The sequence below is a fragment of the Cottoperca gobio genome, chromosome 11, assembly GCF_900634415.1.
Source record: "Cottoperca gobio chromosome 11, fCotGob3.1, whole genome shotgun sequence".
NCBI classification, from domain to species: domain Eukaryota; kingdom Metazoa; phylum Chordata; class Actinopteri; order Perciformes; family Bovichtidae; genus Cottoperca; species Cottoperca gobio.
Genome location: NC_041365.1, coordinates 4,321,215 through 4,336,266, shown reverse-complemented (window position 1 = coordinate 4,336,266; position 15,052 = coordinate 4,321,215). Strand labels below are relative to the sequence as shown.

The window sequence follows — 15,052 nt, the reverse complement described above, 5'->3', positions numbered from 1 at the left end:
AATGAAGTGTGACTTCAGCTACAACCTGCAACGGTTTAAACCCCCAGGTTACAAAATATCCTGTCATTCACAAATGACCATGTAAGACGATATTCTGTTCTTGTGTCCTCCTTGTCCATCAGTGCTGTGGGAAACGCCACGCTCTTATATTGTGGAGGATCATGTAGCATCGATCATATTGTCACTCCTGTGATGAGTGTGAATGTGGATGATGAGTATTGAGAAGTACGTGATCTTTCAAATGAATTATTGATCCCTATAAGCTGTCAAAAACACGAGTCTACTGTAAAAGGAGAATAAGGACTTAAGTGTGTGCGCGTGTGGTACCTCATTGCAGTCGATGCCGTTGTTGACCGACCAGGTCGTCTGAAAATACTCCAGCATTCGCTGCTTGAGGCTCTGCGGCAGGTGGTGGACACGTATGAAGTCCTTGAGGTCTTTGGTTCTGGTGTGGTACTGGGACCAGCGAGAGTATATCCTCTGGATAATGGCTGTCACATTACCAAAGACCAATGCATGCATCAGTGCTGCAGGTGTCGAAAGAGAGGAGAGGAAGGGATAGAGTTTATTTGACCAAACAAGGAGCAGTCATGTCTTATGTTCACGTCTTCACACAGACCGCTCCAAAACCTTCGAGCCACATTGACAGTCCATTTTAACAGGAACAAAGCAAGTTTGTACTCAATTAAAGGAATACTTACCCCCAGAATGATCATTTGTATTTTAATTTCGCACCCTGTGTTACCTTGAGTCTGCTAATTCATATAGAAATTATCATTTTGGGGGCGAAGTGTTTTTAAAGTGCTGATTTTTACAGCTGCTTGTGCACTATATGACCACCTCCTTTTGGGAAAAATAGAATTCCTCAAACCCTATTTGGATAATCTAAATAAATATTTCTGCCATGTAAATACGATTAAACATGAGTCCTATTGGAAGGTGTCCGTGATCATATAAACCCACAAACCAGCTAAATATTGTATTTGCATTCATGTCTTGCAGCTCTGCAGACAGTCACATCAGTGTCTGTCAGGACTGAGAGGAGCTGATTTGATTGGTATGACAGACATCTGCCTTTTACACGCCCACAGATTCTCCTAATCTCATTCAGCTTTCAGCTGCGGCAGGTACGTCGCACACCTGTGGACTTGAAAGCACCGAACACAGACTGCATGTCGAGTGTCACTGTTGTGTCACTGACTGCCATTGATCAACAAACAAATAAGCTTCAGAGTCTGAAGCATGTTGTATTGTGATGATCATACAGTTCAATTCCTTCTACAAATTGACCTATGCTCTGCTATAAATATGAACAGGTGCTTTGTGTTAGTTTTCATTTCCTGTTAATACACAAGAGACGGTATAGGTGTGTGCTGTGCTTCTGTGACTTCCCCCAGGCAGCCGGGGACATTTATCATTTAGCCGAGCTAGAGTGGGAAGTGTCCACAGGGAAAACCCCGCCACAGTGACCTCTCTTCATCCCCCCCCAAAAACAAACCTAGTGTAACGATCCAGTTTGAACTGGATCAGACTATGCTTTATGTGTTGAGAAAATGTTACTTCTACTTGGATTAGCGGGAAAATGCATCGTCACAGAGATTGAAACAGAGACGTTTTAGACACATAACAAACATATCTTATAGAATATGAAGCATTGTTGTAGATTAAACTACCCAACAGCGTGTAAAGAAGTTAAAATCTGCAGTCAAATGCAGCATATACATTAATGCAGCAGTAATAATAAACCAAAAACATCATATTTAATAGTAAAACACTTTTAAATTTGATACTTTAAGTACATTTTGATGATAATACTCACATATTTTTACTTAAGTAAAGGATCTGAATACTTCTTCCAGCACTGAACATAATACAACTGTGTGATTATAATCTGATTTTGTAGATATTGCCATCGAATCTTTAAGACCTCATGGATTAGACGTAGTGTAATTATACAGTATAATTGTTTTAGTGTAAACAGTGTAAGACACAAAGAGAGTCGTTTCCAAAACATGTGATCGGTGATGTGTGTATTCTGAGTACCTCCTATAAGCATGACGCAGATAGAGAAGATTTTCTCGATGTCAGTGTTGGCCGACACGTTGCCGAAGCCCACGCTGGTGAGGCTGCTGAGGGTGAAGTAGAGTGAGGCGATGTAGACGCTGCGGATCGCGGGGCCGCTGCTGGTCCCGTTCACACTTCCTATGGCATAGTATGGTGACTCCAGACGCTTCCCCAGCTCATGAAGCCATCCTGTTTTAAAGGTGGTGTAAAACGAGACATTGATGGATGGATGGAAGGAGGAATGGATGGTTATCGCTGGTAACTAATGCACTTTCATTGTGTTTTCCAACATCGGCCCATCTGTCACAAGAGTATGGTCATGAAGAGGCAAACTTAGAAAACAGTTTGTAAAGAAACCAATATGTACAATAATTAATAAGAGAAGCAAAAGGAGCTATCACAACAAGTGCACCATGATTACTTTTTTTTTTTTTAACAATCATCCCAAACCCTGGTGCAGTGAAGCATATTAGATGCAGACAAAGCTGAGAGCATTGTTTCCCAGTTATGGAAACTGTGGTTAGCAGTGCTTTCCTTCGTGCTACATCCAGAACAATGGATTTCGCAGCGGAAGCAGATCAGATGCTCTGGAACCAGAACTGATCCCTGGTCAGTATTTTGTGCAGACATGCAGCTGATCCCAGGAGAGGCTCCTGCAGACACTGATGAATGGTAATTGGATGGAAGCACCTCATAGCTGCCCGACTTCAACGCTCAGTTCAGCATCAGAAAACGCATAATTAGGATACAACACATTAATCCTTCCTTATGCGCTGACCTGTTATTCTATGACACTGAGATGCAGTAATTGGTGAGGAGAAATCTGCATCATGACCCAGTCAATGCTGACCCGGAACCAGTTATGAAGACACCGGAGTGAGGTAATTGCAAGCAGTGCAGCTCATCGATACTGACCAGAGATCAGCCCAGGGGGCCTCATTATATGAGGGACCTGGAGGCTGAGGGGAGAGTTACACACACACACACACACACACACACACACACACACGCACACACGCACACACACACAACTAATGTAATTGTTGCTCTCACATTTTCTGTTCAAAACCTATTTTACAGCAGATTTAGCAATCAACTAAATGAGGAAATCATAATCATGACATCTCAATTCAATATTATGTGCTTCAAACCCACATCTATGTGGTATAATTATCATATTATATTCATCAGATATGCATCTATATGTGTTAAGTGCTTCATTGTGCTGGATGGTTTTTAAAGCCTGGTTGTACATAAACACCTGCCTTAATAGCTTGAAACCCTACAGGGATGAGGTCCATGATGGAAAACAGGTCTACGTTGAATATAAAATCTTAACTGCTGAAAGAAAACAGAAAAAAAAGCCCTGCAGGTTTCACGCATTGATAGCTTTTAGGAACCACTGTTGATTTGGAAATAATGAGCAACGCAACTGCAATGCACCAGAGTATTGACACATTACCGAGACTCACACATAACGTGATAGTTGAGAAAGAATTCAAATCCAAACACAAATAATAAACACAATAGGAAAAAAAAGGAAGGAGAAGTCTCCTACATGAACTGCATGCAGGATTTATGTCATTAAAAAAGTGGAACATTAATGCCAGCTGATCAAAAACAAAACCAAATCCAACATTTTGGCTTTATAGCTTTTATTCTGAACCACATGAGACATTTAACAGTCTTTGCTGATAACACCCAGTGTTTCCTTTATATTGATTTAGTACGGAGCTTGACAAAGCTAGATGACGGCTCCCTCAGATGAAATGAAAACACTTTATCTGGCCTCCCTATTGCACACATAAAAACCCAAACAATTACATGTGCAGAATGACCTGACCTGTAATGCATTAAAGGGGTTCAATGTGTCATTCCGAGCCACCTGCTCCAAAGAAATAAGGGGCAGTATTTCACCTCTAAACTGGGTCCATACAATCTTTAATGTTCATATTTTAGTTGTAAAAGTTTGGCATTATTATTGTATTCTGATTTATTCTTTATATCGTGTGTTGCATTTACTCCTGTGTGTACCAAAATTTGTGCTGACACTCTGAGAGCCGGTCTAAAATCACTGCCGTCTTATAATCTTCACGTCTGTAAGTCACGCTTTTAGCATCCATTTAAGAGACACGCCATTTTGAAAGTGCCACACTTGAAGTGGACTGCAGGTCGACTGAGATCGAACACAAAATCTGTCATTTAAAGCCTCAACCTGCAACCGTTTCTCAGAGCCTCCCGTCCCAACCCAACGTCATGGTTGATGCTCTCTGGTCCTCCTTTATTTAGCATCATGTACGATACACAACAGACAGGCTGAAGGCACACTTCACGTGCCATTCAACTTTCACCACAGCAGCAGGTAATCATTCACATTCACACTCAGAACTTATCATTTTATATTCACTGCAACTACATCCCTTTTCCAAACTGGATTATTTCTACAGAGGGAAGCCTTGTAGTTGCATTGATGTCAGAATTATGTATGATAATACCAAAGTGTTTTATTTGCTACAGCTGAATCTCCTCAATGCTATTATGTGTCATGTCAGCAGATTCAGTGTCATGCTATCAAATAAATAATGTAGAGGTTTACCACATTCCCCAGAAACGCTAATCTAAGCTCCAACGCTGCCTGAAAACACACTTCCTGGTTTTAGCATAGTGCCTGATAGTACCACCAGTAAACGGGAAGGAGTGACGTTCAAGTCTCCATTTGTTTTCTTTACCAAAAACTACTGAACAGGGAGGCGTTTCTGGATTTGTGGGCATTTCCTTTACTCACCGATATCCCAGTTGTAGGCGTTGGCCTCCATCTCCATCTTGCCGATAATGTACCAGATGCAGGCCATCCAGTGGGCTAGCAGGGCGAACATGGACATCAGCAGCGTCAGCACCACCGTGCTGTGCTGCGAGTAGCGGTCCATCTTCTGGAGCAGCCGCAGCAAACGGAGCAGACGTACCGTTTTTAAAAGATGGACCACGGACACCTGTGGATAAAGAACAAGGTGAATGTATTCATTGTTGTGAACATTAACACAGTTATCATTTGTTAGAGGAATACTTCCCCACACAAAATGAACATTTGTATATCAAGTACTCTGCCCTGTGTCACCTTGAATTACTGAAGAAAACATTTCTCTCATGCCTCCAGTGAACAAATAAATCAATGTCAGGACATCAGGACCTCATTTAACAACAGCAAAACTATATTAAACATCCGTTTACAAACTCTCACTCAACTCTTGCAGTATAATCCAAGTCTGGTGAAGTATTCCTTTAAACCTACATTGAAATTGCCACCATGTGCTACCAAAACACATACTATTGTTTTCATTTTATGTCAACAGTGTAACATTACCACCTCCCATCACCACAATGAAAGCTCCTGAGGGCAACATGTGTTTCACTCCTTGCTAAGCAGTGATCAACTATCACAACTAAATGACCTCCTTTTCATTTGGGGAGATTTTCTGATGTTCTGCACAGAGCAAAGTTAGAAAGGCAACACAGATATAAATAGAGTGAATCAGAAACAATGAATGTGAGGAGCAGGCTGTAGGCATCTCTACTTGTGTACAGTAAATCTCATAAGAATAGTGATAAACCATCTTAATTTTTGCGCACACACACACACACACACACAAACACACACACACACACACACACACACACACACACATGATCTATCACCTCTAAGTGTAGACTGCCATCTTCTTGTGCAGTGGGGAAAAGTAATAAAGTACTGTGCTGAAGTACAATTTTTAACCATGCTTTACGGCCTCTCCAACATTAGAGGTTGCTCAAATGTTCTCCATATCTATAATTAGAACTTGACAACTGCTTGTAAACACATCAACAATATTCCTGATGGAGTCCTTGATTATAAAATGACCAAATTAGAGCAATCAGGCACTTGCTCCCAGGTGTGTTTGTTTTAATGTTTTACCTCCAGTCCTCACCATCACCATACAGTATTTCTCCCACATCTTCCTTCCTTTTCTGTCTTTGCTCACTCGTTCTTTAACTCTAAGAAATTAAACTAGTCTAGTATTAAACCGCACTTCCTTCGACTGACACATGCAATTTCCCCTCAAAATTCCTTTTCAACACCTTTCCCACATTCATGTGCTGTATGTGATGAGAATGTCATCCATTGTGCACCTGCTCCTCAGGCAATCTCCACCAACAGTCTATCATTTGGGCTTTGAGTATCCCACAGACACACACACACACACACACAACACACAACACACACACACACACACACACACACCCACACACACACATGCATATACACAACCTATTATTTAAAAGGATGTAGGACATGGAGGACATTTGTAATCTTTGTATGAGGATGTATGTAGTGTGTGTGTGTGTGTGTGTGTGTGTGTGTGTGTGTGTGTGTGTGTGTGTGTGTGTGTGTGTGTGTGTGTGTGTGTGGTGACTGGAGACAAGTGGAGACCAACATTCTGTAGAAAAGGCATATATAATGTTATAACTAAAAGGTGGGAAGTGAGGCATTGGCAACAAAGGAATAATGTGTATACGTGTATGTGTGTGTGTGTGTGTGTGTGTGTGTGTGTGTGTGTGTGTGTGTGTGTGTGTGTGTGTGTGTGTGTGAGAGATAGAATTACACAATCAGAGCGTTATAAATTAACAAAGCTCAGAGGAGGAGATGAGTGGACAGTCAGAGCTGCTACTGTCTGTGTCTCCAGTATGCTTTATGCCGTTTTTTTGCACACTCTTGCTGTGAGAACTGGTGCAGCACGAAGGGTAATGAAGCCTCCTGCCGAGCCCTAGGGAGAAGCTCCATCTCCTCTCCACCATCTATCACCACGCGGCATCCCACCTATGGAGAGAGCAGGCTGCGCCACGACCCATTCTCCTCCAGCAGCATGAGCAGTAAGCAATGCAGTGCGCCCAACAACATATATACATCTTGTCACTTTCGTTTTAAACTTTTCTTCTACCACTTCCTACTCACCTCTGACACCTCACTTTTACATTTCCTCCTCTCATCAGGTGTGAAATGTACATTTAGCTTCTTGATTGATTTACCTTCCCTCTTCTTTTTAAGGTAGATTTGTACACGAGACTATACCTTCACAGAAATGCTCATTATTTCTATCCTGCAGCCTCGGCCTTAGTGCTACAAGCCAATCACAACCACGTGAATAATCGTGTTTTTTAACATTTGTATTTTATTGATGCAGCAGTGTCGGGCCAATAAGCATGCATAGCAATGTTCTCCAATGCCAACTAGGCCTCCAGGCCCAGAAGCTTTAATAAGAAGTCTAGCAGTCAAGTATTAATAGCAAATTGCTGTCTTTGGCCCTGGTGTAAGGACATTATTACTACGGGGGCTAGTGCTTGTATCATCATTTTTGTGTATATGATCTTTTATATAAACATCTTCAATATATGAAAGATGGATGATCAACCATTCATGTTTAGCACTATTTAAGTTTTAGAGAAAGACAGAAATGTACTTTTGTATTGTTTTACATTGTTTCTGTTCCTGTTGGACACTTCTAAATGAGGAGCAGCTCACACAAAAGACGAAGAAACTTGAGGATGAATTGAGGGGTTGATGGGAAAATATAAAGGAAACATTTTGAACGTACTGTACATACATACTGTATAGATACTGTATAGGTATTGGACTATAAGCCCTGAGAAGAAGGTGAGAAGTCTGATCGGTTTTCTCTCCTGTGTTTATGACTTAAGAACAGGTGATAAAATGTTTTACCAGTTCCATTTTTTGTCAGGATCTTTATGTATCCTGCCAACAAAAGTAACTTGGAAAAATACATATGATAAAACCTTTTCTCAACAACCTGTTTTGCAAAATATGTTTGAGGAACTTATAAAGATTATCCTGGCAATAGCTTTTTTTTCACTGTTCTTAAGGACAGAAACAATTTAGATCAGATTTAAAAAATGGATCACTAGATATATATTTTCTTACTTGCCCTTTTGGGCATCCGTATTGGACAAACAAGAGAAGAAAAGAAAAGAAAGAAAAGAAAAGAAAAGAAAGAAAAGAAAAGAAAAGAAAAGAAAAGAAAAGAAAAGAAAAGAAAAGAAAAGAAAAGAAAAGTAAAGAAAAGAAAAGAAAAGAAAGAAAAGAAAAGAAAAGAAAAGAAAAGAAAAGTAAAGTAAAGTAAAGAAAAGAAAAGAAAAGAAAAAAAAGAAAAAAAAGAAAAGAAAAGTAAAGTAAAGTAAAGTAAAGTAAAGAAAAGAAAGAAAAGAAAAAAAAAGAAAAAAAAGAAAAGAAAAGAAAGAAAAGAAAGAAAAGAAAAGAAAAGAAAAGAAAAGAAAAGAAAAGAAAGAAAGAAAAGAAAAGAAAAGAAAAGAAAAGTAAAGTAAAGTAAAGTAAAGTAAAATGTGGAATGGGATCACCTGACAGACAGTTAAACATGCCAAAAAGCAGAAAGACGAACACCAGGGAGGAACCGTGCTGAGGCCCCTTGGCTCATTTTGATGAATGATGGCTTCTGTCCTCAAAAGGGACATCAGTCTGAATGCTCCGTCCTTAGAGGAAACATCACGCACCAATTACGGATACTCCCACTCTGCCAGAAAGCGGCAGGCGAACCTGTGGCCCAGTAGCCCTACACCGAACTCTGTACCTACTGGCATGTGGTATTTCCATTAATAGAGTCTGGAACCAAACAGGGACCTTCGCCTGGAGCAGCCTGTCACAGTGCCCTTAATTAGCGCAGCTTTCTTTACAATATTTCCTCCTTTTTTTAAATTGTTTTGATTACAAGTTAAATTTATGTTGTTCTATCTATATACATTTTGTACTAAAATGTAACTTTAAGTATTGATACGTGTAAATACTTTGACTAGATACATGGCAGGACAGCAGTTTATATTTCTTTATTTATAAGAATTAGAACAACATGAAATCCAACGTCATAATATCAAGCAATGTATGAATGGATTAAAAAATCAACTTCAGAAAATAAGTTCCTTTCAGTCTTTGATGGGACTTATTATTATAGTGCTCATTTTGTCTGAGTGTTGTGTCTAATGTTGAATGTATGTATTATATAGTTGGGATGTCATGTCCAAATTCAATTTGTAAAGTTAATGCGTAACTGTTGCATGTTGTATTGCAGTTGCACTGTGTTTATTTGTACCTATATGCATGTTCATATGCATCCAAGTAAGAACAGTGGTACAGCAGCTACTGGGGATCCAAACTTTGATAGCTAGCAACCGTATGATATCCAATGCTATATATTGGACCTTTTTTATCCACATTACAGTGGTTGGTTTTCTCTAGAACCAGAAAGCAAAAACTTTTATAAATAACCAAAACCTCCCTATAGCGTTGCAGTGCTTCCAATGGGTTACATAATTCAGACACGGACGAGACAAGAACGTCCACCTAATTGCGCCAGACCTCTGTTTCTTCCTCCATTCAATAATTCTTTAGGGGGTCTTGTATCAGACTCCACCAGAACAGAAACAGGTTTAAATGATACAGGTTTGATTGTTTTCTCAACCCTTGCACAGTTTGAGGAACCAATAAGAACATATCAAGAAGGCACTAGAGCAGCACTGGAAAACAGTCCATGCAATCTATTCTTATGAAAAGTCAAATGTGCTGAAGGTGTTGCACTTTATAATGCACCTCTGTGTTGACAGGATTAGAGACTGGGTCTACTGGGTTACTGGGGAAATCCAATAATCATGAGATTTAGATTTTTACAATAGTATTCAAAGTCATTCCATTAATTTCTTTCTTTGTTTCTGAGAACTGTATTAAATATAAAATATAGTTTGCCTATAACTGTGTCTTTGATCATTACATTTTTTAATCAAACACCTAATAAATGTACAATGTGAATGTGCAGTAGCTCACTAATTATGCTCTATATCAAACCAATGGCCACTCACCACGCTGACTTTGAAGGCATAGAGCAGGTCAAAGGGCAACGCGGCCACCAGGTCGATGATGAACCATGTGGTCAGGTAATGGATGCAGATCTGCCGAGCGTCAAAGATCACCTGGCCCGATTTACTGACATAAGTTGTGCGAAAATTACAAACAATGTCTGGCAGGAAAGACAAACAAATAGAGTTGGGGGTTTGGTTATTGTAAATGCTGGTTATTATTATAATATATTTGTCCTTAAAAAAAAATTGTAATTCTGCAACTAACCTATGATGAACAGTATCTCCACAGCAATATCACTGACAGTCGTGCTGCGGGTCAGGTCGTCATCATCGCCGATGAAGCACACATTGTAGGGCACCGTCACAGCAACGTAGAACGTGGCAAGTAAAATCAGCCAATCCCAACCAGCTTTGAACGTACTGTAGTGAAGTAAGATGAATTTGGACTTCTTGGCATCTGCTACCTTGTACTCTGGCAGAGCAGGTGGATCCCCAAACACATTCTGGCAGGGTGGGAAAACAAGGGTAATAAAGTAGCAATAAGCTGTTAAATCCACTTACTTTGCTTTGGCGGTCCAACTCCATCATGGAGCCTGTACGCACCTACGGTTAAACCAAGATTAGGCCAGTACACAAAAGATATTCTTGAAATCATTTCGTATTTTTAGACATTTGCACTGTAGGGCTGGGTGATAATTCAATATGATCATTTACCATCTTTCAATGGAATCATTGAATCATTGATCATCATATTGAATTACCCAGAAACTAGCTATATCGTGATAAATATCATTATTGAGATATGACATTACTTATATCGTGATAGAAGATTTTGGCCCTACTGTATCCTAATGTAACATCTGCTTTTCTTCTGTGCAGAATGATCTTTGGTTTCAATGTTTCTCCGCCGTGTCCTGCCCTTTCATTGTGTCCATTGTGCCTAAATAACAGCATTGATCTTCTCACTTCCAATATTACAGTCCACCCACACCCACTGTTGATTGACCCATCCTCATGTTGCACCGTGCCCTGTTGTTAGAAGTGCCAGATGATACCTTGTTGAGTTTAATCTTGCTCTTCTCTCTGCTGTGCAGGTGACCCGAGATGTGGTAGAGTACCGTGCTGCTCCGCAGACGAGCTGAGCTGAATGGAGAGCCTGTTTTCACCCTGCCGCGTCGTCGCTCTGTAAACGCACACAAACACACAAAGGTTAGTACACATCCCACCTCCCTGCAATACTTTACCCCCCAAGGTAACTCCTGATGACTGAATCAGTCATTATGCTTGATGAAATACATAATATTCAGTCCTGAATAAGGAAACATGAATATGCAACAGGACGGATGTCATTTCTGAGCAGATTGCACGATTTCTGTCAAGTTGCCTTTGTAAAAGTCAAAGAGCATGTGTCACCTGTTGTAATGCACACTATTTAGCCACACATATTAGTTGATGTTATATTGTTTAAACACTTTCTCAAGATAAACTGCAATTTACAGTTTTGATAAATTGCTACATGGGCAGAGAGGCAGTTAAGTGTAAGACTTTCTATGGTAGATTGCTTCTGGGGTGTTTGTGTGTGCACTTGCGTGTGTATATCTTCCAAGAGTATTGTAGTAGTAGATAAAGTAGATAGTGTAGGAGTGAAGTGTTCAGACGGAGGAGATGGGTAATGTGAGAAGGCTCTTTATTGCTGAGCCCCATTCTCCCTGTTGTGAACCAACCGGAAAGGACTAAGGCCAGATTGGCTTGAGGGGGGGGGATTACGGCAATAACAAAGCTGCAGAATGGAAGTGATAACTGCTTTTGAGTGTCCTTTGGAAAGTGTGTGCGTTCTGTGGTGTGTGTGTGTGGTGTGTGTGTGTGTGGACCCCAGACGAGGCGAACAGACAGGGCCCATCCATAACGCGGTGCAGCCTTGGGGGACGCGACACGGCAGGAGCGCAGAGACAGAGACATGCTTATTTTTAGAACTAATGAATTTCCCTTCACTTTTATAGCCCTTCTTTTGGGGGTAGAGGGGGAGTTTAGGTGGGGAGGGTGTGGGTGTTGGGTATTACGGGAGAGGCCAGAGGCATGTAGGGCAGATAGGGGAGGTGGGAATGGATGTGTACTGTAAAAGCAGCTGGAACAGATGAGAAACAGAGGTTATGGAGAGAGAGAGAGAGAGAGGGGTGAGGACAGAAAAAGAAGAAAGCAGAGAGGGTGAGGAGAGGAGACTGTTGAGAGACTGGGTTTCCCCTTTTTGCTCACACTGTCTACATTGTCGTGACAGAGAGCTAACTGGGTCACGTCCGAGGTGTGCGTCCGCCCTTGATAGGCTTCCCCAGCGTGAATTGCAACGCTCCATCGATGTCTGCATATCTCCAGGTTGTTCATATTTCTCTTTTTTTTATGAATCAGAATCTGGTTTTATGCCAAGCAGGTTTTGACATACTGTACAAAGAATTTGCTTTAGCGAGTTGGTGCATAACATAAATATAGTAAGAGAAATTAAAGGAGGGACAATATTGTTTTTTATATCGTTACTATTTTTGTCACTGGAGTCTGGCGGCTTTGAACTTCTAATCTTGTTTTTTGTACTTTCCTTATTCTATCTTAGCTTGTTATTTATATTCTCCTGCCTCTATAACAAGTGTTTTAAAATATATTTAAATGTAATTTTATGTGTTTCTTTTGCACTTTCTCTTGATGGCTTTGCATGTTTTTTGTAAAGCACTTTGAATTGACTTGTTGCACTGTACTATTTAAATGAACTACAATAAAGTATATGAAATATATTGTAACAAATATGTACAATATATCTGAAGAAGAAGCTGTACAGTTTTTAGAAGTTGCAGAATGTGCAAAGTTATCCATGTTAAGGAATAAACTGAGATATTGTCCCAAAGATGTGTTCATGTATTGCATATTAAACACTTTAAATTTGTATTTGTCAATCATGGATAGAATTATTTTCTACGCACTGTAACTTTGGTGTTACACAAGCAAAGTTTACTTACCAGCTCTTCTGCACTGGACGCAGACATTATAATAAGGGGTTTGTCTCAGTCTATGCTGCATCATCCTTTTTTCTTTTCTATGAAAGGCATTTCATTATGTGGCCAAAAATAACTTTCTGCTTCCTGTTTTCCCTTTTTAACTGTAATGAGAGTAATTAGGCAGATCCAGGGTAGGCAGGTCTGAGATGTGAAATGTCAGGTTCGCTGACTTCAGACACACATCGACCTTCTCATGCTTTGTAGGTGGCGTTTGGCTTCATCTTAGGTGTTGCCCTTGAGGTAGAGCTTTGAGGAAATTGACTTTGAGGGCAGAATTTAAAACTTTGTGCCTTTAAGTTGTTCTTTTTATTTACAATGATGAAGATAATTAACATACGGGAAGGGCAAACGTGAGGTGAAGGTGAAGCCCTCAGTACATTAGCGCTGCACTTTTAACCTTAGAAAATATGGTATTTCATAGTTTCCTAAAAAGAGATTACAAAATGCTATATTCAGACACATTAACCTGATATCATAAAAGTGCGTCTTTATGATCTAATCTTGATATATTGGCTCATCAGGCTGTAACATTTTGAACCACCTTGTCTCGTAATAATTAGGTTTATATAACGTCACTTTCCAATAGCCAGTAGGCGTTTTTTTGTTCATTTTTAACCCCCCTCCTCAAATTGCCTACTGCCAAATACATTTTGAATTGCATTTAAAGCGATCACATCACAAAATGTTAATACGTAACGCATATGGGAAGTGTTTTACAATATCTGCTATTTCAATACATCACCCACTTGTAAGTAACTTAAGAAAGATTTGTTGTTGAGGCACTCAAAGCACTTTGGTCGAGATTTGGGAAAGTTTGCGGTCTTTGTAAAATAAAAAAACAACAATTTCTTAAAACATGATTTATTTTCTATATTAACAATTAACCTACACACTAACTTGTCACCTGTCTTATTTAGCAGCTCCATCATCTGCCCTGACTTCTGTGGCTGAGTTATGTTAGCATAGTAAGCACATGCTAACATGCTAACAAAGGTCATTTTAGATCATTTAATATGCATACTGTCCACTCACAAGGTTAATTAAATAACAACTCAATTCATTTAATAATACATTCCATTAAAATTGATTTATTGGTTATATTTTACTTCAAGCAACCAAAATGTTTGCTAACGAGCGTCCATCCATATTACCTGCTGGTCATGAGTCCAAACTGACAACCAGGAAGTGAGAACTTCCAATGGGCTTTATAGTGGAGGAACTCAGACTGTACCATGTTGAGTACAGAACAGAGGGGGGTTTATATTGTTTCAGGTAAGGCTTTCTGTTTTTACAAAGATATTTAATTGTGTTTTCTTATTTGATTATGCATTAATGTTGGTTTGTCTGTAGGAGGAGCTTCCTGTTTAAAAGCAGGATAATGTCTTTGTTTGTTGTCGGAGAGTTTTCCTTATGTTCTTTTGAAATGTTTTGATAGGCTTTTCTTTGTGTATAGTTTCTTTGTAAAAACCAGCCTGAACTGCTTGTTGGTGTTATGTGAAAGTCAAATTAAACATACAACGGGTGAAGATTACTCCAACCGCCGCGTGTTCACCCTCCACCCCTCGGCCATCCTTACACTGACCACCTACCTACCACTTGTGTGCGCTTATGAAAATGTAACACTTCCCTCTACTGGAAGAAAAGGTTGCTGCTCAACATGATCCAGACAGCAATTACGTTTCCCTTTTATAAGGTATTTGGCAAAACACATTTGCAGTATATAAATGTAACTTTAAGAGGAGAGGGTTGACAGGTTTCCCTCTCGTCTGGGAACTATTAGAATCCATTCAACAACAATAAAAACGCACATCCTACATACATGCACGCACTGACCTTCCTTCTTGTCCCCTTGGATGGCTTTGGCTTTAGTGTCGGTGGTGTCCTTAAATGAAGCCAGAAAGAGCACCACAGTCTCCCTTCTCGTTCTTAATTGGCACAATGTCCAGCAGGCACCAGAACAGAACAGCTGAAGGGGAAAAAACACATAACACTTTAATATCTCTTATTATACTCCGAATGGATTTACTATGTGT

The 15,052-nt window shown here is 39.9% G+C and overlaps 1 protein-coding gene across 1 annotated transcript in view; it reads right to left on the bottom strand.

Moving 5' to 3' along the window:
- kcnh8 (potassium voltage-gated channel, subfamily H (eag-related), member 8) overlaps nucleotides 1-15,052 on the bottom strand; it is a 45,998-nt gene that overhangs the window by 14,163 nt on the left and 16,783 nt on the right. Inside the window, 8 exon segments of the mRNA XM_029443811.1 lie at nucleotides 328-527; nucleotides 2,044-2,253; nucleotides 4,850-5,054; nucleotides 9,979-10,136; nucleotides 10,244-10,481; nucleotides 11,034-11,161; nucleotides 14,853-14,928; nucleotides 14,930-14,985. Of these exon segments, the coding sequence (XP_029299671.1) occupies nucleotides 328-527; nucleotides 2,044-2,253; nucleotides 4,850-5,054; nucleotides 9,979-10,136; nucleotides 10,244-10,481; nucleotides 11,034-11,161; nucleotides 14,853-14,928; nucleotides 14,930-14,985 (1,271 nt within the window).